Source organism: Ips typographus, linkage group LG2 (genome assembly GCF_016097725.1).
Source record: "Ips typographus isolate SLU linkage group LG2, UJ_Ityp_2.0, whole genome shotgun sequence".
Classification (NCBI taxonomy): Eukaryota; Metazoa; Arthropoda; class Insecta; order Coleoptera; family Curculionidae; genus Ips; species Ips typographus.
This window is the reverse complement of record NC_138423.1, coordinates 17,046,831-17,073,271: the sequence shown is the minus strand read 5'-3', so window position 1 is coordinate 17,073,271 and position 26,441 is coordinate 17,046,831. Positions and strand designations below refer to the sequence as shown.

At 32.6% G+C, this 26,441-nt stretch overlaps 1 protein-coding gene across 2 annotated transcripts in view; it reads left to right on the top strand.

Annotated features, from left to right (window-relative positions):
* Positions 1 to 26,441, top strand: part of Cad99C (cadherin 99C) — a 58,112-nt gene that overhangs the window by 24,444 nt on the left and 7,227 nt on the right. For both annotated transcript variants that reach the window (XM_081973221.1, XM_081973220.1), the window contains exons 2-11: positions 9,665 to 9,737; positions 19,435 to 19,500; positions 19,696 to 19,874; positions 23,159 to 23,281; positions 23,484 to 23,577; positions 23,636 to 23,799; positions 25,416 to 25,565; positions 25,623 to 25,841; positions 25,889 to 26,083; positions 26,138 to 26,399. In XM_081973221.1, coding sequence (XP_081829347.1) covers positions 9,665 to 9,737; positions 19,435 to 19,500; positions 19,696 to 19,874; positions 23,159 to 23,281; positions 23,484 to 23,577; positions 23,636 to 23,799; positions 25,416 to 25,565; positions 25,623 to 25,841; positions 25,889 to 26,083; positions 26,138 to 26,399 — 1,525 coding nt within the window. The remainder of the gene's footprint in view (positions 1 to 9,664; positions 9,738 to 19,434; positions 19,501 to 19,695; positions 19,875 to 23,158; positions 23,282 to 23,483; positions 23,578 to 23,635; positions 23,800 to 25,415; positions 25,566 to 25,622; positions 25,842 to 25,888; positions 26,084 to 26,137; positions 26,400 to 26,441) is intronic.

Here is a 26,441-nt window from a genome sequence, read left to right as displayed (position 1 = left end):
CCCTCGCTTCCCGCCCTCACTTCCCGCCCTCATTTCCCGCCCTCTAAAATTGTGTGATTGTTAATATTTTTGAACAAAAAATGATGATTGAATCAAATTTTTTTAATGTCAGATAAAGTCGGATCGATATTCAGTTCGCAAATAATAAATTGAGAAAAATGTCCTGGATTACACTCGAATTGTATGCATTCTAACGGTTATAATGCCTGTAATACATTACAATACTAAAATTAACATGATATTACATAACTAAAACAAACTATTTATTGAAATTAATGGTTACATTTGAATTATTATAAGTGTTTATAGAAATATTTAGGCCAGTACCAGCACTGGCGTCTCCAACAGTTGTCTCTTTGGTCGACAAATTAATTTGCTGCTGAATGACTGAGCTTTGTGAACTACTTGCAACAGCTTCAGAAGACATGGCACGTTGGGACAGCGTAACGGCAGTTCTGGTTTTATTCTCCATTGAGCTATCCATATAACCTTCTGCCACAGTACTAGGTTTCCATCCTTCCAGCCTTTTAATTGGAGTACATTTGCTCCACTGTTGGCAAGTAACGTAGCGGCGGTTCTTCTTAGAGCGTGGCCTGTAAAGCCTTTCGAGTTCTCTAAATTCAAAAAAGTAGCAATTTTTTGGGAATAATTAGCTATTGTATTGTGCCCAATTGGTTGATTTCTTGCTATTCCTCCTCTAACCTGATCAAAAAGTCTGTCGATTTCTATGTTTTCTCTCAAATTTATGTAGTCTCGAACTATCTTCACCCATATTGGATCAGTAATGAGAAATGATCTACTTGTATGTGTTTTGGAATCTGGAATCTCAACCAAAATTTTTTCTTCAAAAAAAGTAACATCCAACATTTTCATTTTCACTAATTCGTCCGTCCGACAAGCTCCAGATACACCTATTATTAATGCGACCTAAAACAATAAGAAGAATATAATACCATAATAACTGTGCACTTGTATAAGCTCAAACACTATTTTTTTAAAATACCTATTTAAAGATCACAAATATCTTACCTTTATCGGTAGATTATTTGGAGCTTTGTTTAAAAAATCCTCTATATTTTTCCTAGAAAATACGTTCGATTTTTTGGGCCTGAAGCCCACATTTTGACGTTTTAGAAAGGCCAGCAGTTTCCCATGTTTTGAAATAGCAGTTTTTTCTTCAATTTATAGCATCGTTCGTATCATACTGTACATTGCCCCTGTAGAAGACCCCTGTCGTATTTCTGGCGGGGTACACGCCAATTCTTCACCGGAGGACATTTTTCTCAATTTATTAATCCGGAAATGAATATCGATCTAACTTTTTCTGACATTTATTTATATTGGTGAGTTGTTTACCACATAGCTACGGTAACAATATACCTGATTGATTATTCTGAGAAAAATGCCTGCTTGGTAGTTTTTTGTTAAATGTAATATTCTAGATATGTTCAGAATGAAACAATGATTTGTAAATTTTGATAGAAATATGATGGTTGTATATAAAATAGTATACAAACCTCGGTAGGAAGTTTCATTCCTGTCTCGAGATCCTAGCTAAACCTCGACGCTTCGCGTCTCGGCTATCTAACTAATCTCTCGACAGTAATGAAACTCTGACTCTGAACTGACTGTAAAAAATTTTGTAGTGCTTTTTTAACTTGTCAAATAGGAAATTTAATGAGGATTCCAAAAATGTGCTTAAAACAGTCATTTTCTTACTCCAAGTGGGTTTTACAGACGATTTTGTCTTTGACTGTTCTTGCATACTGTGTTCTGGCAGTTCAAACTTTGACACCGTTTTTCTCTCTGACTACCAAATTTTGTAGTGTCTGTTCAGCTTCTGGGATAGGAAATTTAATGGGGATTCCAAAAATGTACTTAAAACAATCATTTTCTGACGTGGGTTTTACAGGCGATTTTGTCCCTGACTGTCCTTTAAACCGTGTTCACATTTCAAACCATAATTTCAACTGATTTAAATATTTGTTGCATCCAACCAGTTTTTTCTAAATTACTCGAAATCGTTTATACCAGAAATGTTTCTAATCAACTCCTTAACCCCCAATACCGTAAGTCTGCAGGGTCGGTTTTGCTTCCAGTATAGTTCAAGAAAATTAGGGCGGTTCAATATTTTTGTCACCCTGTACGCAATTTTTAAGATAGAATTTTTACTCTACTCCAAGTGGTTGAACCAGCCTGAACTCCCAAAAATGACTGAGTTACAGGGTTTTCAGGTTTCAAACCACAACTTCAACTGATTTGAAAATGTGTTGCATCAAACCAGTTTTGGCTAAATAACTCAAAAACGGTGAAACTTACGAAAAATTTACGGGAGACCAAAAATGTTTCTAATAGCGAATTCGACTGGCGGCACTAGTGCGCACCAATCTGCACTGAAAGCACACTCGCTCGGTGCTGGTTGTTCGACTGACAAAATTCTGCACTGGTTTTGAAAATATTTATGTTCGTCTCGGAAATGCACCAATTTAGTGCGGTCTGTGAGAATTCGGCTGGCTTGCATTCGGTGCGGTGTTTTAGCACTTAGTGCAAAATTTTAGAACTGTACTGCTAGTATAGTTCTAGTTCAGTTTTGGCTAGAGAAACAAACAAAACAAATAAATAGGAATGGTGTCAACGGCTTTAGTTGAAGAATTTTTATTAAACACGTCATCTAACAGCGAGAGTGATTCCTCGGATGAAGAGTGGTTAGCTTGCTTGGGACAATTTGATAAATTAGATAAATTTTCTGTCAATTGTCAATCCCAGTCGAATCAACCTTGTTTTAATAACTGCACTGGTATGGCTCGCACTTTCTTAGTGCCGCGTGCTAACTGCACCTAATCCGAGTTAGAGCAACTTTTACATGGCACTGAGAAAATGCGAATTGAACTGGGGTAGGCCGTGCACTCGGATAGTGCTTCCCAGTCGAATTCGCCATAAGCAACTCCTTAACTCAGCACCGTAAATTTGTAGGACCGATTTTGCTTCCAGTAGACAGGGTGTGCCTAAAAATTATAATGATTGACTGTTTTTGGTCACCCCCTGTACGCAATTTTTCATATAGAATTTTTTTATTTATTTGCATATTTTCTTCTATTTCTGTCTCAATTATTAACCTCTTCGAATTGTGGCACATAGAGCCACACTTTTATTTTATGTAGATATTTCTTTTATTGCAGTCTTGCAATTTGGATTTCAGTTGGTTTACTGGCTGACTGGTGATAGTAAAACCACCTTTACTTTAATTTATTTATTAGAAGATCCGCACATTGGTTTATTGTCTAAAAGCACCATATAGTATATTCATATTTTATTTTAGGTTAGGTTAGGCAATATACAGGGTACTTATAAACACAATGAAATGAGTGAAAAATTATCAAAAAATACAAACGGTGTAAAAATGCGTACAAATTAGTATTTTTTAAATATTTAGTTAACTCTTAGTTATTGAATACGACTTTGTCATGATTAATTCTTTTGATCATTCTTTTTTTTCTTTGTTCAAACTTACTACAAAATATAAAAATCATACTATTTTGTTCCAAAATAACCAAACAATTTTTTTATAAAATAAATTAATCGGGCTGTGATTACTACTTGACCTTCACCGTTACTTAAAATTACTATTACATTAGTAATTCTTATATTGCTTTGGCTGCCATTTGCATCTGAAATCATCTTAACTTATAATTAACGACCCACGTCTATATCATTTACACATCCATATTGACAGATTCAACGAGTTGCCTAAATTAACGAGCACCTAATTGACTTCACACGCTTGCATACTCACGTTGCTGGACAGTTTTCCTCGGCTTAATTGAGGTATAAGTAGGTATGCGCCCCAGACACATTAATTGTTTTACTCTTTTATTTACTCCATGGAGCAAACGGCAATAAGTTACCTAACATCCTGTCCTAGAACCCTGTTTCAAAGAAAAGACTAAAAAATTACGATAGGATTTACAACAGCCGTTCAAACCCAATCATTACTGTTGCCCCCCTGGGCTTTAAGGCGATCGGTTGAGAATTTTAACAATATTATTAAGGAAGAATAGTTTAATAACTTCGTCTAGTACGGACTTTAATAACCTTGCACCGGCTCCGATAAAACTTTCAATGTTCTGTTTAGTCAGATTGAAATATAATGCCTTGTAACATAGTTTATGTAACGGATCTCGAATTCTTATGGTATGCAGGCTGGCCGGTTCTCTTGAGAGTTTCTGCCTCTGAATCTCGCCTTTAACACACTTTAGATCTGATCTCAGCATTTGCATACATATATACGTAAAAGAAGTAAGTGGGCTGATGTTTAAGTCACTTAACAGGTGAATTTTTCTGTTTTTGGAATCTGTTTACCCACTGTTCTATTAACGTGTTTTGCGGAGGATGTTCGAGAGGAAGGATAATATGCATTAGACCTAATAGCATCCCGAGTGTTGCGGATGCAATTGGCGGTTTAATATTGAATATGTGAAAGTGTGGTTTTTCTCACTTGATGATGATTCTTTGTGGGTTTTCAATGCTAAGAAGCATTTTTTTTAAATTCCGGTTCTGTAGTGAACCACATCAACTAAAGTGTATGTCTAAATTCATTTTCCCATTCAATATCATTTTCGTTAGTCAATTAAGGGTGTGATTCATGAGGTTTAAGTTGATCGCAATCCTTAATAACCTCGTCAATAACTGAGCAAGCATCTTTTAAGTAATTCATGCTATGAGGAACATTTTGAGCATTTGGAATAATTTAGCTACATCACATTTTGACTGACATTGTTAACAAAATTCAGTCAGCTTTTTTTTCTTGGAGAATAAACTTTTTAGTTTGGAAAATTTAGTCGTTGTACAGTTGTCAAGACCACAATTTAGAGGTGATTTGGAAATTTCAGTATAATTTCGATATTTGAAACATAGAACTGATGAAGTTTATGGTATTACTTACATAATTTTAACTTAAGTGCTTTTCGTAAAATTGTACATACTTTTTTATTGCTATTTGCTCAGCACATACATTTCACATTTATTATTTGAATCCAGAACTGTGGATAGTTCCATTACTTTAATTGAAAAATGTTCAATTACTTTCAAGTAATGTGGTGAATACATGTCATTGTTGTCATTCCGATCTAGATTGTTTTTCAAACTTGTATCGCTAAAATCGTGATTTTCGATCCATCCAATCCACTTGGAAAAAAGGATTGAACTGAAATTACTCTATCAGATTAAAATTTCAATCTGACGTGTAGACATTGATGTTTTTCATGTGGATAGAGATTTATCCGATTCAATAAAAGTTTTCTTTCAACTTTTTCATTATAGCTTCAATAGTTTTTGAGATATTCAACTCAAATTTGGAACACAACACGTTAAACATGTTAGCAAATGTAATTTTTATTTACAGATTGGTTTTTTCTTTGGTCCTGCTTTTTATAACCGTCCAAACTTTTTTTCCAAAATCAATTTGACAACATTTCAATCATTTGATAAGAAGTTAGAAAGATTGGTCAATTTGGCAACATTACAAACATTCGATAAGAGATTAAGAAAAATTGTTACTTGGACAGCATTGTAAAAGTTTGTTAAGAAAAGAAACACATCACTTTGACAACATTGCAAAAATGTTGTTTTTAGATAGATCTTGATAAATTAAGAAAATGATTAATTTGGCAACGTTTTATCACATATTAAAAAAATTGTCAACCTGACAACATGGCACACATTTGAAAAGAAAATCATAAATTAGGAAAATGGACAATTGGGCAATATCACAAAAACTTGGTTATACTTTTGCAAAACATTGCAAAAGTTTTATTAGAAATGAGATAATTTATGGTCTATTTGGCAACTTTTCAACACAAATTAAAAAAAATGGTCAATTTGGCTACTTTGCATTAGTTTGATCATAAATTTGGAAAATCGTCAATTTGACAACCTTTCCAAAATTTACTACTAAATTAAGATAATGGTCAATTTGGCACCGTTGCAAAAATGTAGTACTAAATTAGGAGAATGATCAATTTGGCAACGTTGCGAAAATTTTATCATAAATTGGAAAAATGGTCAACTTGACAACATTGAAAAGATCGGTAATAGGTTAGAAAAATGGTCAATATGGAAACGTTGCAAAAATGTACTACTAAATTAGGAGATTGATCAATTTGGCAAAGTTGCAATAATTTGGTCATAAATTTGGAAAAAGTCAGTATGACAACATAGACAAATCTATAAGCGGGTAGGAATATGGTCAACTTGGCAACGTTGCAACGATTTGGTAATCAGTTACGAAAATGACCAATTTGGAAGCGTTGCAAATTTTTGTTCAAAAATTAAAAGAATAATCGACTTGTCAGCTTTGATCATAAATACGGAACATAGTTGATTTGGCAACGTTGCAAAAAATTTGGTCATAAATTAGGAGAATGTTTAATTTGGAAAAATTGCCAAAATTTGATCATAAATTAGGAAAATGGTACTTTCGCCACGTTTCCCCAAAATCTGAATTTGTTCAATGTGGAAACTTTTTTCCTCTTTCATTTTTTTCGTATCTGTAATCATTGTTGAGTTATTTGTATTCCAAAAAACGCTTTACGTAAGTATAAAAACAAAATATAAAAACACCCTGTAAATAATATTATTATCATTTGAAGTTGAATTAATTCGACTAGTTCAACTACCACCACAGAAGTAATTTAACTACTTTTTAAAATGGTTTGCAATTGATAATTGAATTATATTCATAGACTTTACAGTAGTAGTTAGTAATTCTAATTCAAATTTTTTTTTTGAATTATTGCGACAGCTCTGTAAGAAACCTTTTAAAAAACAAAAACATTTAAAAGCTGAGGTAGGTAACAAACAAACATATAAATTTACAGTATCATGTAACTGATGAAGATATCTTCATCTGACTATAACAAATTACTAGACTGACACAGCAATGGCCTCGGTACTGTACGGATCATATTTTTTAATAATGAACAGTAGATATTATCATCATGTTCAGTGCTGTTTGTTCTTGCTTTTCATTTTCTACCGTCAACTCGGACTTCAACTAAACTATTGTGGTCATTAATTCTTTCTAGAGAGAGGTTCTTAATGACACTTTCTACTTAATAATAATTTGAGTGCAAGTGTAATCGGTAGTTAAATTCATTCGTACTTTTTTATGTTATTTGGCCACCATTGCTTTATCAAAGCTCAATTTGACCAGAAACTCAATATAATTGCAACTATCTTCTTCTTCTTTCGGTGCCGTGCCTGTCTTCAGGCGTGGGCTATCTCCATGACAATTTGGTTGAATTGGTCTCTATCCGTCGCTACTCGGAATAGTTGTTCTACTCCTCGCATTATATGCCCGAAATAACTGGCCTTTCTTGTTTTTATGGTGTTCAGGAATTCTCGATCCTTATTCAGCTGTCCGAGTATCTCTTCATTACTGGTATGTGCAGTCCACGGGATCTTGAGGATTTCCGTTAGCACCACATTTAAAACGCTTCTATTTTATTCATGATGTCAACTTTAAGCGTCATATGTAACAGCGGAGTGTTCTTAACCGCGTCTGAACTGTTTCCATTACTGAGAGTTGGTTTCCATTTGCTGAACGCCTTACGTGCCATTTCAATCATCGCTCTTACCTCTTCGTCGCACGTTAGGTCATTGTTCAGCCAGCTATCCAGATATTTGAAATGTCATACCAGATCAATGTTGTGTCCGTTGATTGTAATTGAAATTACATTATTAAAATTCGATTGTAAAGCAAATTGGTTCTATGTTCATTCTGCCCACAGCCATCGATTTCGTTTTCTTGATGTTTATGTTAATACCCCATTTTCGACCAGCCTCGTGCACACTATCCAGCAGCATTTGCAAGTCTTCCATATTTTCTGCAATGATAGCAGTTTCTGCATCGATTGCAACTATACTATTACAAATTTGCCTCTTCTACAACTATAAATTTCATATTATTTAAGCTTCCTTAACATCTTCCAGAAATTACTCCTGTCGCTTTGAGTATTTTTTCTTCATTCTTTCAAAGATCATCCGAAAATTCCTAGTCGTCGTCAACTTTTATCTTTTTCGGATTGTGGAATAAAAGCACAATTATAGTGCATAAACAAAAAAATCAATCTTTCACAGAAGTTTAAAGAGAAGAAAAGTTGCTAAAGGTTGAAAGTTATAAAAAATAATACCCTCTTTTAAAACAACAAGACATATGACATAGAGACCTAGAGAAGTTTGAAAACCACTCCTAAAAGAAGTTGCAAAAACCACTAAAAGCTTCAAAATAAATAAGATTGTAAAATATGTAACACTTAATCATTGACGAAGACTTGCAAGGGACAGATAGACAACTTTTTCTTACAACCAAAAAGAAGATGACCTAAATCGTACTTACCTGACTATTAAAGAATTAACGAGTTTAAGAGTTTTGTCAGTAAGCAGGAAAAAAGTCGAAGACGAGGATCGCTCTGGAATATTGGTTGACAGAATTCTTGTTCTAAATCATCAACTTGTACTTAACTTGACCTTTTAATAAAGTAACCAAACAAGATTTACGTAATTTGTTTTCGTGTTGTCAAACAATATAAAATTCACTTCAACCCATAATATTATTATTAACTTTAATTACCCACGTTAAGCTGTGTTATTCATATAAGGTTTTCAGCATAGACATCACGTCATACTTTTTCAGGGTCTTCTGATTAGAATTAATGATCCACCACACATGGAAAAAGTCACGTTTATGTAACTTAATGGAACATAGATTTGCTTTTATTTTCAGTCGAAAAACTAATAGCCCGACTATTTTTCTGCTAATTACGATGGTTAATTATTATAAACTTTTACGTTACCTTTTTTAACCAGATCACTATCTTGAATTAGCGTGGGCAACAATGAAGGTTGGTGAACTTGAAATTCTCGAAAATCATTACAAAAAGTCATTAAAAACATCAATAACAACAATCTAACTAAAGACCTGGTTAAAAATCAATTACCTACTTGGCTGACCTGTTACATAATTGACGAACTGGCCAGGTGGCCCAATATTGTTTTATACTTTACATAAATTTAATTCAGTTAACGTAACGTCTCTAACAATAGGTTTTTTTCTGTTCTGAACTATTCTTTGCTCTTTTACGATGGGTCCGTTCTAATTTATAGCAATCTCGATAACAAAGAATAAACTCATGATCAAGAAGTTTTAAAATGCCGCTTCTGGGAATTAATTCTCAACGATTGTAATTCTCACAATAAGGTTCGCTCGCTGTTTTGTTTGGGATGTTGTATTGACATTAAGCTGTGAATAAATTTACAACTCATTTAACTTTAGGAAAGCTAACGGTAATGATGTTGTAGTTAAATCTATCGCACGGAAATGTACCATATAAATCATTAGTTTCCAAATGCCACAACTAATTAACTATTAAATTTACATTTTGGGTGTTGATGGATGATTCAAAAGAGACGCATTAAACAAAATTGCTAGGTTTAAAAACCAATTGGATGGAGTTAATTAAGATTAGAGTAAATTTAATACCTTTAAATCGACGATTTTCAACCTGCCGAAAGAGCTTTTTATATAGCTATTAAATCTAGCCTTGGAAACACATGCTCTTAAGTCAATGTTCTAGTCAAAGGTACTTAATTTTGTTTTTTTTTTCAGATCCATGGAATGGCTATCCATTTAAGACTGGTTCTACCGATACTGATTTTCGTACCATGGATTCATTGCAAAGGTAAGACAATAAAATTTAAACTTATGAATTGACTTGAAAACTTGATCAATAAGACACTTTTCATGTTTTCACATGTGAAACTTGAAATAAGACTTAAAAAGTTGATAATTTGATCAAGTTTACGTTTGAAATGTGAAAATTGACGACTATATCCCTCATTATTGAAACTACAGTGCAATTTTTACTTGATTACAGCGACAATTGCACTACTAATACCCGGTTTCTGAACGATTAGATATCTTACACATAAGTAGAGTCCGGATTAAAAAGCACTAAAATCATGAAAAAAGCGCTTAATAAGCAAAATTATTTTCCTCAAAAAAGCATAAAAATCTGTTAAAAAGCTTTAAAAAACCACAAAACTCTTTCAGAGATGCAAATATTTTTACTCTTTTTGGGTTCTAGAAATTTTGTAAAACTTTGTAAAACGAAAGATTTTAGACATAGAGACATTTGGAAGGTTTTTGGACAGTTTAAAGAGCATATTGAAGGTTCTGGAATGCTTTAGAGGCATTTGGAAATTCTTTGACGGTTCTAGAATTTTTTTGAAGCTTTTAGACTGTTTTGATATCTTTTGGGAGCATCTGGACTAGTTGAAGAGCATTTGAAATCTTTTAGACTGTTCTAAAAGCTTTTGGAAGCTTCTAGATTGTTTTAAAAGGCTTCCGACTGTTTTAGAAGCATTTAGGTGTTTCTGCAGTGTTTTGAAATCTTTTTAGACTACTTTAGGAACATTGAAGGTTCTGGACTGCTTTTAAGGTATTTGAAACCTTGTAGACGGTTCTAAAAACTTGTAGAAGCTTTTAAACTGTTTTAAAAGCCTACGGAAGCTTTTAGGCTGCCTTGAATTGTTTTAAAAGCTTCTAGACTAGCCTTCCAAATGATTCCTAGAAATCCGGACTCACACATAAGAATATCGATTAGATAAATTTTCTTATTTGTCCAATTTGGGTTTCTAAACAAACCTTTAGCTTTCATAAGTTTAGGAATAGATATCTCAGCTAAAACGACCAGATATCCGATCCACAAATAGTGAAAATTGCATTTTTCTGCTGACCATATTGTTTAAATCTTAGTTACTGTATAACAAATTGGCGGCACTTCTAATCAAATCTTACAATTAAAACTAAAAAAGGTTAGAATTGACAGTATATTTTTATTCGGGATATAGTCAACCAAATACGTTTCGTGCATGTTAAATTTTAGAAAATCTTGCATTCAGACTTGTTGCCCTAAAGAAACAGCTTTCATGCATTTTACTGATATTTCTCTAAAAAAGTTTTATCAAATAACCATAAAATTACGTCAAGCTGTTTCTTTAGGGCAACAACCTTTATGCATGATTTTCGGCAATTTTAAATCGACTTAAGATGTTATTGAATTTGACTTACTCATAGAGTTGAGTAGAGATGTCACCAGATGTGGCACAACAGCTATTATAACTTAAAAAGTTGATAATTTCGTTAAATTTACATATCAAATATGAAAATTGACTTGATAATTTGACCAAATAGACACAATTTTTTACAATTTGTTGTTTCAAGCTGGATAATTGACTTGAAACCTTCATCAACAAGACATTTTTCAGGTTTTGACATTTGAACTTGACCTGAAAGGTGAATTTTGATAGAGTTTACGTTTCAGATATTAGAATTGGCTTGGCAACCCGACCAAAAAGAATTTTTACATTTTATGGTTTCAAGCTGTAAAATTTTCAATATCATGTTTTGACATTTGTAACTTGAAAAAGTTTAAAATTTACATTTCAAAAAAGAAAATTGACTTGATAATTTGACCAAATAGACAACTTTCAGATTTTGTTGTTTGAACTGGAAATTGACTTGAAAACAAACAAGACTTTTTCATGTTTTGATAGTTGGAACATGAAAAATAACTTAAAAAGTTGATAATTTGAGCAAATAAACAATTCTCACATTTTATTGTTTCAAGTTGTAGAATTGACTTGAAAACTTGCTCAACAAGGCTTTTTTATGTTTTGACATTTGAAATTTGAAGAATGACTTGAAAAGTAGATAACTTGATGAAATTTACATTTTAGATATGAAAATTTACTTTTTCGACGACTTACTTTGAAAGTACCTCATGTACGCTTCCATTTAGAAGCAGAAAGGGGTTATTTGCCGCGCGCGAGCAGAAAGAGAGATTTTCTGCTCTAGAGCGTTTTCGCTTTCTACTAACAATCTAGTCACCAACTTTTTTCGGCGTTTCCATAACAACGCTTGACATACCTGTTTGAAATAACCACATTCCGTCAAAGTGATTTATCGGTGACAATGAGTTCGAGCGACGAAAATGATGTGAGTTGTCCTTCTAATCCACCCCACAGCAGTCGTCGAAAAAATATCGTCTATATTTCGAGCCAAAAGTACTTTTGCCGCTTTTACATGATTGCAGCGTTCGGCTTCGCCTCAAGCTGCAAATTTCATGTGCAAGCGGCAAATATATACTTTCCGCTCTTAATATAGAATATACTATGATATAATAACCAAATAAACAATTTTTCTATTTTTTTGTTTTAAGCTGGAGAATGGACTTGAAATGATGAACTTGAAAGCTGACAAGATATTTTTCATGTTAATTTATGAATAAAATAAGCTCAAAATGTTTCCCGTTCTTCTGAAGAAGCAATTGAATTGTTTTTTGTCATCCGAAAATGCTTTTAAAGATGGTGATTTATTATATAAAACTGATTTTGGCAACTTCAAAAATATGAATTTTTGTATCTGAATTTTAAACAGCCTGTATTGTATTGTAATCACGGAAAAGGACAGAAGCGTAGAAGAAAGTTAAATGTTTAATTCTGAAAATTGTAAACGTCAAAGGCTTTAACCTAGATTTAAAATAGTTAAAAAAGGTCGAATAAACAACTTTATTAAGGTAGTATCCAACTTATTTGTTACGTATTCCAACTACACATTATCTCATACATAAAGCTACTGTACACTGATACTCATTGAAATTAAATAGTTTACTTCTCGATCAGAACCTCCAGGTCTAGTTTATTCAGTTCGACCTTCAATTACAACTGCTGATAAATTACAAACATTCCAATCGAATTACACAATATATATTTAACTCTACTCCTGCAGATTTAGGAGATTTGATATCTTATTATTGTCATTATTATTTAATAGAGTTAAAGTAACATTTTTAGTACTGCATAATTAATACGACTTGACTATAAAGCATCATTCACATAAACTTGATGTCTATTGCAACTGTAAGGTATGTGTACTGCTAAAGGTTAGGTACATTATGAACTAATGTACTGTTCATACTTATATACTGTGGAATTAATAACTTAATAGTAGTGCAAAACCTATCTAGCTTTTAGGTTTTACTCTTAAGTTTTGCCACCTTAATACAAGCAACCAATAAGGAGAGCCATTTCAGACGTTTGACACATGCGTATTTTTGTTGTCAATTAACTGTTCAAAATTCTAAAATTTGAAAGAATGCTTTTTTGTATTTGTTTATGAATGTTTGTTTAGTTTGTACCTAATTATCTTTTTTGAAACAAATAGTCAAAGTCTAGACGATGGTTACGATTATTAGTATAACGTTTATGTCTTGTGTTTCTGAAATTCTAACCTGATTCCTATTTTCTAATTTTAATTTTGGGTTTATTGTGAATGATGTCATTTGTCTACTTCTTGCAGTGCACTTGCCATTAACAGTACAAATGCACTGCATGTTATGTGAATGTTACTTAATATTATATGACATTAAAAATATGGATTAGGCAATAAATTGCACACCTATACTTAAACGAAACAATGGTGTAGAAGTCGTGTCAGTTAATAGACTACAAGATTCAGTGAAGTATCAAAGTAAACAACGCTCATCTTAAATTAAATAGATAGACCCTTAAAGGCAGTGAACGGTGCTAAAAGGACAATGTCTCTATTCTATGTTAATTCGACAGAAAATATTATCTGCCTAAGAACTGTGAAAACAGCACGTTCAGCATCGACTTGCTGATCGACTGGAGATTTATGGAGGTATTCAGTACTTCCTAGTTTTGTCTTATTTGCTGCTATAGTTAGTTGTTTGTACCTGTCACTAGGTCTATACGGTGTAGGTGCAGCTTTGATATCCTTCCTGACTTTTTAACTCGAAAAGCAGCTTTTTTCTTCTATATCTTTTTTGCTAGTCAATTGTAAGTTGAGACCAAATCACACATTATGGAAAAGCAATGTGCAAATACGTTTTAATGATATAAAAGGTAACCTGTAGAATTTTCAGATTGTATCGTGAGTTGACTTTGTCCAGTTAGGATTCTTTGTTGCCTCTGTTTTTGAAACGAGATTTTCAAATTGTCTTTGGGAGTTAAGGTTTTCAGATACTTAGACCTCTTTCAGAATTGCATTTTATTGCTTGACGCCAACCTGGAAGTTCCATTCAATGGAACTCAGTAATATTTTTCTCATTGGCCAACCTTGCCAGTTTTGTCAATGTATCGATTATTTCATTGCCTAACCTAACCTAACCTTATCAAAGTTGTTGTTGTGTTACAAAGTTGGTAGGGTAAACCGTTTAGCTGCTAGACTAACAAGTCAAACTTAACCAATTTTTCTCTCAACCTTGAGAATTCAAGCAACTAAAAACAGTTTTCAAACTTCTGGCGACATTTTATAGGATCAGAACCCACTAATGCCATTTTGGTGTTTCTGACCTGCAAAAACCGTTTGCGAACCTCTTGTAACACTTTTAAGACTCAGAGAACAGTTTCTGAGCTGGAAAAAAAACTTGAAAACAAATGCAGCTTTTATATCACCCACATAATACAAACAGCAGATGATCATACAGTTTCCAGTATGATCATCTGCTGTTTGTTGCCTGATTCAGTACTAGGACGCTCAGAAAAGCCTCATTTTTCTTCTAATTTGATGAAGTTATTGAATTCGTTGATCGTGATATTTTCGTTGGTTTTTAGCCTCCATATGAAGAATACATATCGTTCATCAGAGAGAAGTTCATCTCAAATAAGCGATTTTTCTTAAGAGAGTTACTTTATATTTGCTATCTATTCTAATTTATTAAACCACAAGATATTAAGCATTGCAACTTTGTGTTAAAGCGTGTTTATAGGCTTTTCTTCTAAGAAGCAGAACGTAAAAATGTTATTCTTGATTATGTAAGATTTATGGTTTTAAAGATGTAACTTCCTTCTTCCAAATGAACGATATGTTTTATTAGTGAGTTGTCTACAACTGCATTTTTATCTTTAATCGCATTTCAAGATATCTTGCGTTAATCAGTAGCTATCGAGACTAAAATGTTTCATTCAAGTTATAAATTGATAATTTTAGCTTCAACGTCTTTAATTGCAGTAGTCGTTTGGCGGTAGTTCCTAGATTTGTTGCTGTTAATTTGCCTCAATTTTCCGTAATGAAAGTCATTTAAGATCAAGCCTTCAACAACCAAGATAACATTAAGTCATAAATAAAGTAGCAGCGGCCGGGGATCGTAAAATAAAGATATGGAGCTGCAATTATTCCGCAAGATTATTAACTTTTATAAGCGAGGGAGTGTCCCATATTTCAGTTATCTTTACTGCGGCGTAGCTACCAACAGTGGGACTAAAATGAAAAAGAAAGCAAAAGTTGAACTTGAATTAGTTTTCTAATTAGTGATGAGAAAATGTAACCAGTTTGAGTAACAATTATTAAAAGTTAGTAGTTACTTGAAACACGACATTTTGGTGATATCAGTGAGTTGACACAAACTGTTTACATACTTTTTCATTTATGTGGGTGGTTGAGATAAACCCTGAAGTTTTAATGTTGGCTTTAAGTTCTTTCAGCTTTTTAAAAGTTTTAAGATCCTGTTGTTTTACGACCAGTCCGGCTAGGCTTGACCACTTTGTTAAGTATGGTTTTTAATCGCTACAGGTTTGAGCAAGAGGATTATAACTCGTCTACATGTTGTGCAGCATTTGCATAAATCACAGCATTGTGTCTGTGATTGTTAAAAAAAAAGTAGCAAGCTGCTTTTTTGATGAATCACAAGCTGCACAACATGTAGACCATCCTAAAATTACAAACTACAAACAATGCTGTGATTTAGGCAAATATTGCACACATTATAAAAACATGTATGTGCTTCATAATTAATTAGACATCTTAATTTCGATTTTGATTAAATTGGTTTGTTAACAATATAAGCAAAGATTAAGTTCTGTGTGACTGTAAAAGTATAAGTTGTACTAATGCCAATACTAGAAAAGAGGATTAGGTTAAGGGAACACGTGTAGACGGATTGAAAAAATTGCTCCTGTGAAAAGTAAATTTATGTGGTTTTTAGACTTTTGTGAAGTTCTTAGAACATCAGGTTGTGGGGTATAGATCGGAATACACGTTTCAACTGGAAAGCCGAATTTAATAGCGTTTTCGACTTACTTGCTCTTGACTGCAGCGAATGCAAATTTGCTGGAAACCGTACGCACTGAAAATGGGTCTTTGTGCCTTCCATTCCATTTTGCATGATTAGCCGAACATATCAAAAATATTTCGTGCACATCCCTAAAATATAGTTTAAAACGTCATTATTTTCATCTTCATCTACGGATGAAGAGGACGATTTCAAAAAGTCTTTAACTAGTGTGAGTAGACAATTTTTTTTAATGACTGGAAACTCATGAAATATACACACACCGGCAAAATTAGGGAAACGGTCAAAATTTACACTTAGTCCAACATCAATTTTCTCTGGAACCCTTCGCTCGATTTTCTTCATATTTTTTATGTATTGCAGCTTGATTCTTCATGAATACATCTGCCTTATTACCATTTTTAAATGCTGTATTTTGAGACACCCTGTGGATTGAACGGCTGACAATTGACATCACTTTATAACATCAAATTGTGACCCGTTCATTTCGGAAGATTTTCTTTTTTTATTCGCTCTAATATCTCATTTATTAGAAAAAATACAGGGTTTCGAAGAAAAAGTGAATATTTATGTTAAATTTCACCGTCGACACTCGAATTGGATATAAAATTTATGACGTTTCTTGACGAAGGCAGGAACTTGAACTGCAGGAGTTATGGACCTTAATCGACTCCCTAACATGTCCCAGACATGTTCAATCGGATTCATGTCTGGAGAACATGCCGGCCACACCATTGTTCTTATTCTAACGACATTCAAAAAGTCGGAGACACAACGAGCCTTGTGAGGGCGGGCATTGTCGTGCATTAGCAAAAAGTTTTCTCCGATATGAAGGGCGCATGGTACGACATGCACTTGCAGAACATCGCGAATGTATCCATCTGCATTTAAAGCTCCATTAACAACCACCAACTCTGTTCATGCCCCTAAGCATATTCCACCCCAGGCCATCACTAAGCCTCCACCATAGGAGGCAGTGGGAGTAAAATTAAATTGTTCATCTTGTTCTCCTTGGCGGCAATATAACCTTTCCCTGTCGTCGATGGAATTAACACAAAATTGACTTTCATCTGTGAACCAAACATTGGCCCACTGATCATTTTTCCAATTTTCGTGCTCCCTAGCAAAGCCTAGTCTGGCCACACGATGACGTCGCTGGAGTAATGGAGCTTTCTTGGTTCTATAGACCTTCAAACCAACTTCCTTAAGCCTTCTGGTAATGGTCCGAGCACTTGTTCTTCTTCCAGTTCGCTTCTCAGTTGCTGTACTGTTTTACGTCTATTCAATAATGTTTGCAAGACTATGAATCTGTCATCTCTAGCCTTGGTTGACCGTTTTCTTCCTGGGCCTCGTCTCTTCACATACTCTCCCGTTTGTCTCCAACGTGTTACATTACGATATATCGTAGATTTTGATTTTCCTAACATGTCAGCAACATCGCTGTAACTTGTACCAATTTCAATCAACACTACAGTCTTTGTCACATCAGTAGAATCCATATCAGCCATGTTGGATTTTTAAGAATCAAAATGATGAATGTTCTTGACTTTTGCTTGATAAGAACCAATGTCCCAAGGAGTTAGTGTCGCTTTATTTCCATGAAAAAGTTTCGATGTGTGTGGAGGACTGTCCTTTAAAGAAGTGAAAGAGCTGGTCTTTATTGGGGTTTTATCCAAGGATTTCAGTAACTTTTAAATGTTCAAAACACATTTTAATGAAGATTTTAAGTCTTAATAATAAAATTATGTTGCTCCTTTGCAAACTAAATTTATGTGGTTTTTATTATGAAACTGGGAAGATCCTACAACAATTTTGGAAAATTCAGTATACATTTATGAATATAATTTTTAAGTTGTTGTCAATTACGTTGGTAGCGTTCTTTATCATATTTTCCATACAGAAAAATAGTTATACCTCTTTTACAAACTACTAACTGCTATTCCTTGGTTATATGTCAATTTTATATAACAGGTTATACCTTAATTTCCGCGTTGCACAACCCTACCGTGCTTGTATGAAAAAACTGGACTATTTCAGCCGCGTTTGAGCTTCATGGAAACGAAATATGAAAGTCATCGACTTAGTACACTGTCCAGCATAAACTATGTCAACGCGTAAACCTTGACTGACTAATTTGAAACTTACTCCCCACGGACACTTGTTACTTAAATGTTAATATCACCATCTAATTACCATAATTGCAGACACACCAAACTGAGTTTAGCGTGGGTTAAAACTAAGGCGTTAACGCTTTAGAATCGACATCCGATTGTAATATTTTCCAATGAATAATCGGTTTGCGGGGTTATTCAATTTATATTTAAACAGACCAGTCTTTGGCACTAACGGGATTAGAACCGAAGCAACGCCAAAACTATTTAAAAGTCTAGTTTTGCATGATTGGATAATGGGTGTATAAAAACAAAGTAACTACACGCTCCGTAAGATTTACGAGCAACGTAGATATGTTATACAGGATGGTTGATTAGTGTGACAAATAGTTCGGTATAATCGTGGTTTCACGCAATTTTGGAATTTAAATTGGTTTTTGATTTAGTAGACACACATCTAAAAAAATTACATGTTGTGCGTATTTTTCTGTATTTGTTTTGTTTATGTTTGAAAGCTTTGTACTGGTGGTCTATCTCAGTAATTAACAAAATGAAGAGATTCAGAAACAGTGTTGCCAAGTCAAAATATTTAATAGCGGTAGATTAATCGGTCAAAAAATGGTAGATAACGGTGTGTGTATCAAAAAATAAACAATTCACATAAGGAAAACAAAATTTATTTTACATTATTATACAGGATGTTTTTTTAATGATTGATGAAACTGAGTTGTTTGATTTTGACAGTTTTTTCATAACCTTGTTATTTTGGAAAGTAAAATGGAAATTTTTCGACTCAAAAATTACCGCTTCTACATCTCTGCATATTGTATTAAGTATAAAATTTAGCACCCGGCGGTAAATGTGTTAAATTACATTTTTAGGTAGTTTTACTTAACATATTTTCCACATACCAAAGAACCTGCTAAGTATAATGTAAATGAAAAGAGCACCAAAGATGGTTTCATTAAACTTTCCAGGAAATTTATTTCTACAGATGAAATGTTCAAAACAGTTTACCTTGAAATGCAACTATCATTATGTAGAAAGTCAAGAATAATACAAATTCCTTGACACCATGTATTTATCAAGTTTTCACGCGGAAAGTTATAATCGCGTTTTAATCGTTTTGCATTTATTACTTTATAATTATTATTGTTTCTTTTTATTTTAAGGATTATGCGAGGTGGAAAATGGATCCTCGAATATAATAGTGGACATAGAAGAAAGTAGAGGATCATGTAAGTTTTTATTATTTTATTTAACATATTCAACAATTATTAACTACCTCTTGTATTTTCTAATTATTCAGTATTACAGACCGTTTTTCAGTACTTTAAAACCTTCAATTTTTAACGTCTTACACAACAATATTGTTTTATTTAAATTAACATTTCAAGCAAAAGTTTTAGTTTGTGAAATATTTAATGTTTTAGCGATAATCCAAGAAACCACACCAAAAGAATTACCAATTGTAGGAGAACCGAATGTAGACATTTTTCTGGAGTTGGCTTTTCCTAAAGGGCCTCCTTTATTTTTTCTCAATGAAAAAAAATTACAGTTACTAGCCCCACTAGATAGAGATGAAAATAATTTGTCACATATAGTTTTCCAGGTAAGTCAAACATTATTATTTGCATAAAAAGTAGAATTCTGTACCTATACTTTTAATATTTTTTTAGATTCTACATAAAGTTTTTTAGTGGTTTTACCAAAAATCTTACTTAGTTAGTGTTTTTTTTTAAATAATTGTACAGTGTATCCAGAATAAGGAATGCCACTGACTGTGTAGATCTCGAAATTGGTTAGAGATACTGTTCTCGGTTTTTGGGTTATTTTGAAAAAAGTCACTTTTTTAATTTTACATTTTATTTTTTTGTGCCGTTAATATTGGACCTAGATCAAAACTAATGACAATTCTCTACAGCCACTTTTACTGCTTTCAACTGACGTCAGTGTTTAATTACGACGTTTCGTCTTTACAGAACCATCATCAACTTATTTTTTTAAACGGTCTTGATGTTTTTATGTTAGATTCTGAAAACCATTTTTATTCCAAACTTATTTGTGTAGTGGTCTTTTAAAGTATGCAGGAATAGTAGGACCGAAAAAAGAAGTTAATCTAACCTAACTTAACCTCCCCAACCTAAATAATCTGAAATATTCGTTCAAAAAATGAAATAAAAAATAATTTTCAGATACGTAATAACACAGATGAACAGAGTAAAAAGTAGTAGTACTTACATAAAGAGTAGTACTTACATCATTAAATTCTGCATAGAAAGAGCTTTAAGAATTTGATATAAAAATAAGAACCGCGTTTAAAAAAATTGAGGTTGATGATGGTTCTGCAAAGACAAAACGTCGGAATGGAAAACCGGTAATTCCCCTTTAAAAAGGCTTTAAAAGTTGTTGTAGGGAATGTCATTAGTTTTTATCTAGGTCTACTAGCTAGTAAGTAAATATTTTACATAACCAGGAAAATAATATGACCAGTAAACTACCAATACTGTGTTTTTTGGCCGTTCAAATTTTGACACCACTTTTCTCCCTGACTGTACCAAATTTTGTAAAGTTTTTTAAGGTTATCGAATAGGAAATTTAATGAGGATTCCAAAAATGTTTTTAAAACAGTCATTTTCTTACTCTAAGTGGGTTTTACAGCCGATTTTGTCCCTGACTGTCCTTACAAACTGAGTTTTTGTCAGTTCAAATTTTGACACCACTTTTATCCCTGACTGTATCAGATTTTGTAGTGGTTTTCAGGTTATTGGATGATAAATTTAATGAGGATTTCAAAAATGTTCTTAAAACAGTCATTTTCTCACTCTAAGTGGGTTTTAAAAGCGTTTTTGTCCCTGACTGCCCTTTCTAACTGTGTTTTTGGCAGTACAAACTTTGACACCGCTTTTCTTCCTGACTGTTTCTTTTTTCAGAATGTTGGATAGCAAATTTAATAAGGATTAGAAAAATGTGCTTAAAACTGTCATTTTATCACTCCAAGTGGGTTTGACAAGCAATTTTGTTTCTGACTGTCAAACTATGCTCAAAAGTTGCAGAAATCAGGGTTTAGAAAAGTTGTCTTGCAGTATTCGATACAAAATGTCTTTCTGAGATTTATGACAGTTGTTTTGACAGTGGTTACGTGACTGTCTAGCTAAATTAATTTACTGACTATCTAGCTAAATTGTAATTATTATTTATACCACGTAATATCTGTGACTAATGTCAAAATTGTTAAAACTTGCAAGAATTACAGTTTAACTTAGTTTTCTTACAGATTTCGTAACAACATATGTTTCTGAGATGTATGACACTTATTTTGACAATTGTCAGTAAATTATAAATTGGTTAAATAATAATTTCCTCAGATTTTCGTCATATTTCTCATCTCACAAACATATTATTTGTCATAATTTAAACCGCTGATAATAAAGAAAAGTGACAATATTCCTGCCACACACTGAATTTTACTTTATCTTTTACCAGTAAATGTCGGTAAATTTACATCCATCACTACAATAATACCTTTTTCAAAATATCTCAAAAACCAAAAAAATTGACGTTTTGTAAATATCATTTCATTAAGACTATTATTACGCAAATCTGCTTTTCTTATCGTTTTTAAGATTCCCATATAGTAGTCCTTCTTATTTTGGACACATATTTTTGTAATATTTAATTTTACTAATTTATTTTGACCTAAATTTTTGACTTTGCTATTATTACAATACAAAAATAAAATCCACCAAATAATAAAAAAAATTGTTGTTGAAAATGACAGATGGAAAAACAAAGTTATTGATTTCTTGTCATAATAGATACTAAGTTAGGTTTTCTACTAAAAAACTAACTAATAAAAAGGTAAAATTTCAAGCAGTCACTTATAAGAAAACGACTTAAATACTAACTAGTTTTAAATAAATTATAAGTATTTTTAGGACGAAAACTCACTGGAAAACAGTTTTACCTTCAAATTTTCTTAGTAAACTTATGTTTTGAACCATCTTCAAATCGTCAAAGCCTCTGACATAATGCAATTTACTTTGATGATGATTATAGGTATTTATTGTAGATTTTAAGTAGATAAAATGTTCCACTTAAATTTATAAATACTTATATTACCACATTCAGTGTAAAAAGTTTCAAACTGTAGTAAATTGTAATATCTCAAAAAAATTAAATTATCAATAATTCATTTGACAGGTGACTGTCACCACATTTTACGCACGGTAGCATATTAATATTCTAATTAATTTTTAGTTGCCTAATTGATCCTCAAAACATCTTTTCGTAACACTTTTAAGCAGTTTTCACTGTATTATACAGTGGGAAGTAGAACTCCTTTTAATTGTATATGATGAACAGGTGCCACAATTATAATTATATTATATAACAGTCATTCCTAATAGTTTCCAACCAATTATACCAATTAACGTTGATATAAATTTAAATTTATAAAAATATAATTATGCTGTTGAAACGTTTGAGATATTGTTTCCTAAAAACGATCGCACGTTTGCACAATTACCTGGCATTATTCGCCGTCTGATTTTGTTTAACCTAGTTCTGACAAAAGTTTATTTATACAACATTCTGCAATTACAGAATAATAATTTTAGTTGGTAATTGGTAAATAGTGAGAGTTTGATTATGTTAGCTAGAGTACGTGCTTTTGGTGATAATAGATGTTACTCAATAGTATTAATCTACGTGATTGTTGGGTTTTTTTTTAAGTAAAACCGTGTTTAAAGAAAATTTAGTAGAATTGCTTTTGAGTCAGTTGTATAAGTTCAGTTTAACTTCAATCTGCAATTAAAACTCAAAAATGTGCATTGATTTAAGTTAAAGTTTATTGGAATTTTAAGTAGAACTAATTAGTATTTTTTTTTTTTTTAGTTAATTTGTACCATAAAATCCACCCATAAAGTTAAGTCTATTCCTGTGATAGTAAGACTGACAGACATTAACGATAATAGTCCCCAGTTCGTTGGAACGCCATATGAAACGAGTATATCAGAGGTATGTCGTTATTTTATTTCCTTATTTTACTTGTAAATTGAGTCATATTAAATAAATGTCGATGCTTTTAATGAGTTTTTACTTTCCTAATCATTTTCGATTTAATTGAGGATTAATACTCATTTTTATACTGGCATTTGAAAAATCTCAATGCATAGCTTATGCTGGTAATTAATCAATCTTTTTACTTTCTGTTTTGTAGTTAACGCCAGTTGGAACAACCATATATCAAAATATTCATGCCAAAGATAAGGATACAGGCGTTAATGGACAAGTGGAGTACGCAATTATCAAAGGTGCGTTTTAGGAAAATTAATGAAGGTCTTGGTAATTTTGGTTATAATGTTTTATCAGGTTCCCACATTCCTCAAGATCAAGGAGTTGGTAGACAAAGAATCCACAGCGAAGATGGTTTTGGTTATTTTGCCATTAACTACCCTCATCAGGGACAAGTTACAGTTAACAGAACATTGGACTTTGAGAAAACCCAACGTTACTACGTCACTATACTGGCTACGGTAAGTTTCTAAAAAAGCATTTTGATTGTTTTTTAGATAGTACTAGTTAAAAAAATTAGTTAAAACTACTGTTCTACATTATGGTGGTTTTAATGTTAAGCTCACTCGCCTGGAACAGTTCAAACGAAATTAAAACCGTGAAAGTAGATCGCCATGTGTTGATTGGAGAACAAAATGTCAACTAATAAATTGCAGTGCAATACTTAATTATGTAAAAGTGCAGATTTTAGGGTCTTTATTTTCATTAAGATAAAAATTATTAAAACCATGGTCATGGTTAATGAACCAAACCTATTTATCATAACTTTTAAGGTTACTGGTAATAATGGTAATTATTGCAAAACGTCGGATAAATAATAAGATGCTAAACTCACGGATTTGACTAATATGATACTACAGGAAATGCATATGGAGTATTAAAAAGTTAATTTGATTTCAATTTATAACCATATGTCTGTATAAAGTTTATTAACCACTTCCATCTATATTCTTTGATTAAATCCCCATTTGCTCTTAACTACCGGTGAAATAAATTTTCTACAGCCTGTTAGTTTAATAAATCAGGAATTTCCGAATCGAATTTCTACTTACAAGTTGGGTATAAGGTTAACGTTTACTTATTAACATTAACATTTATTTATTTTAGATAAAACCATGAAAAACAAAACGCTTCTTTCAGATGGTAATGGTGGTTAAATATGTAATTAAAATTATGAAGAATAACCGTGAATAAAGTAAGCTAGAAAGAATACTATGACAGAGTTTTGGGAGCCTAATTTAGGTTTATTTGTGATATTTTGTTAGAAAGCTTTTACTTGTTCTGTCACTTGTAGGCATATGGTCCAGGCAACAAATGCTAAAAAGGTATAGAGGGAAATACTTGAAACACAATTTTTGACTTCGTAACTTTTATTTCCAGTCAGTATTTTCGAAATCTCTGTAACCAGTAAATTGACCTTAAAATCCAGAAACGTAGAGTATTTTTTTATTAACTAACCTTACTTAAATGTAACTGGTGATCATTATTATCAAAAATTATTTACGACTACCCCTTTAACTTTCTTAATTTTGATTTTAGTAAAAAAAAACTAGTTGTAGTAGATATTTAGGTTTACTTTACTCTTAGACAAACAGTTATTATACAGGATGTCCCAAATTTGAGTAACTAAATTAACCCTTATTCACATAGTTGAGACAACATTGTTAAAGTAACAGATGCTGCTGCGAAAACACTTGAATATCGATACAGAAATTTTACATCAGTTAAGCCTAGAATTTGATATAGAATTGAAATGTCGGAAAAAGGTAGGAATTGAAGGAAAGTCGGAAATGCAACGAAACGCCATTTCAGTCAGTATTTTCGAAATTTCGGAGTTACTACCGACATGGCAACTCAACAATATTCTTCATGCCTGTGCAGCTTTTAAACAACGTTGACTCGTGATAGACAAGAAACCTCTGCGTTTTGTTTTTAGTCTTAATATCAAAGAAACCTCTACCTCTATACTAAACTAGAGGAAATTATTCATGATTAATATTTGTTTTATAATCCTACACAGAATAGTACTACTGATACTTTCAATGAGAAGTAGCGTAACACAATTCTGTTGTTCCAGGACAAAGCAAAAGACATCAGCCAAAGATTATCATCAACTGCAACTTTGATAGTTAACATAAAAGATGATGATGATCTACCACCATCTTTTATCTACAAAGGTTGTATGCTACTAGATGGATCCTGCATCAATCCTGAATACTCTGCATCAGTAAGTTTCATGTCTTAAAAAAAACCAATTAAGAATTAATAACTTTGAACAATGTAGGTTTCTGCAGGAGTGAATCAAGGTGTTTTAAATATCCTACCAGAAAAAATTCAAGCAGTTGATATGGATACAATCAATTCACCAATCAGATATTCGTTTGTAAGTGGTGTTCCAGATTCTTACGCTGAGTATTTTAAAATACAGCCGGATACTGGAGCTGTTCATCAAATTAAAGCTGTAGAGGCAGCAACCACTAAGAATTTTAACATTATCATCAAGGTAACTGTATAAGTTGTGTCCAAACTCCAACTAAAAGAAGGTTTTAGGCTCAAGAAGAATCAGAAGCAAAGCGATCGACAACCGCTAAGTTGTTTATAACAGTGAAACCAGTGGACGCTCATCCTCCAGAAATAGTTTTATCATCCCTAGAAGGATACGTAAAAGAAAACTCACCAATTGGTGAGGAAGTTTTGGATGAAACGAGGACACCTTTATTAGTTCAAGTGGAAGACAAAGACTTTGTAGGTTGATTTATGTCGTAGGATGTAAATATCTTTAATATAAACTTATTACAGGGACCTGACGATCCAAAACCTGTTTACACCTTTGAATTAACTACTCCCTATTTCATTGTGGATAAAAATGGTCATGTCATAGTAAACGAACACAACTTGGATAGGGATCCACCTAATCCTGGAAGATTTAAATTCCAAATTGTGGCTAGGGAGAAGAATGGAATTGCAGCCAGCGCTCCAACTTCCATAACCGTAAATTTGTTGGACGTTAATGATAACCCGCCTATGTTACCTATTATTCCTCCAGTGACAGTTCCAGCCGGTAAATATTCACTGTTTTTCCACTAAATCATTGCTTACAATG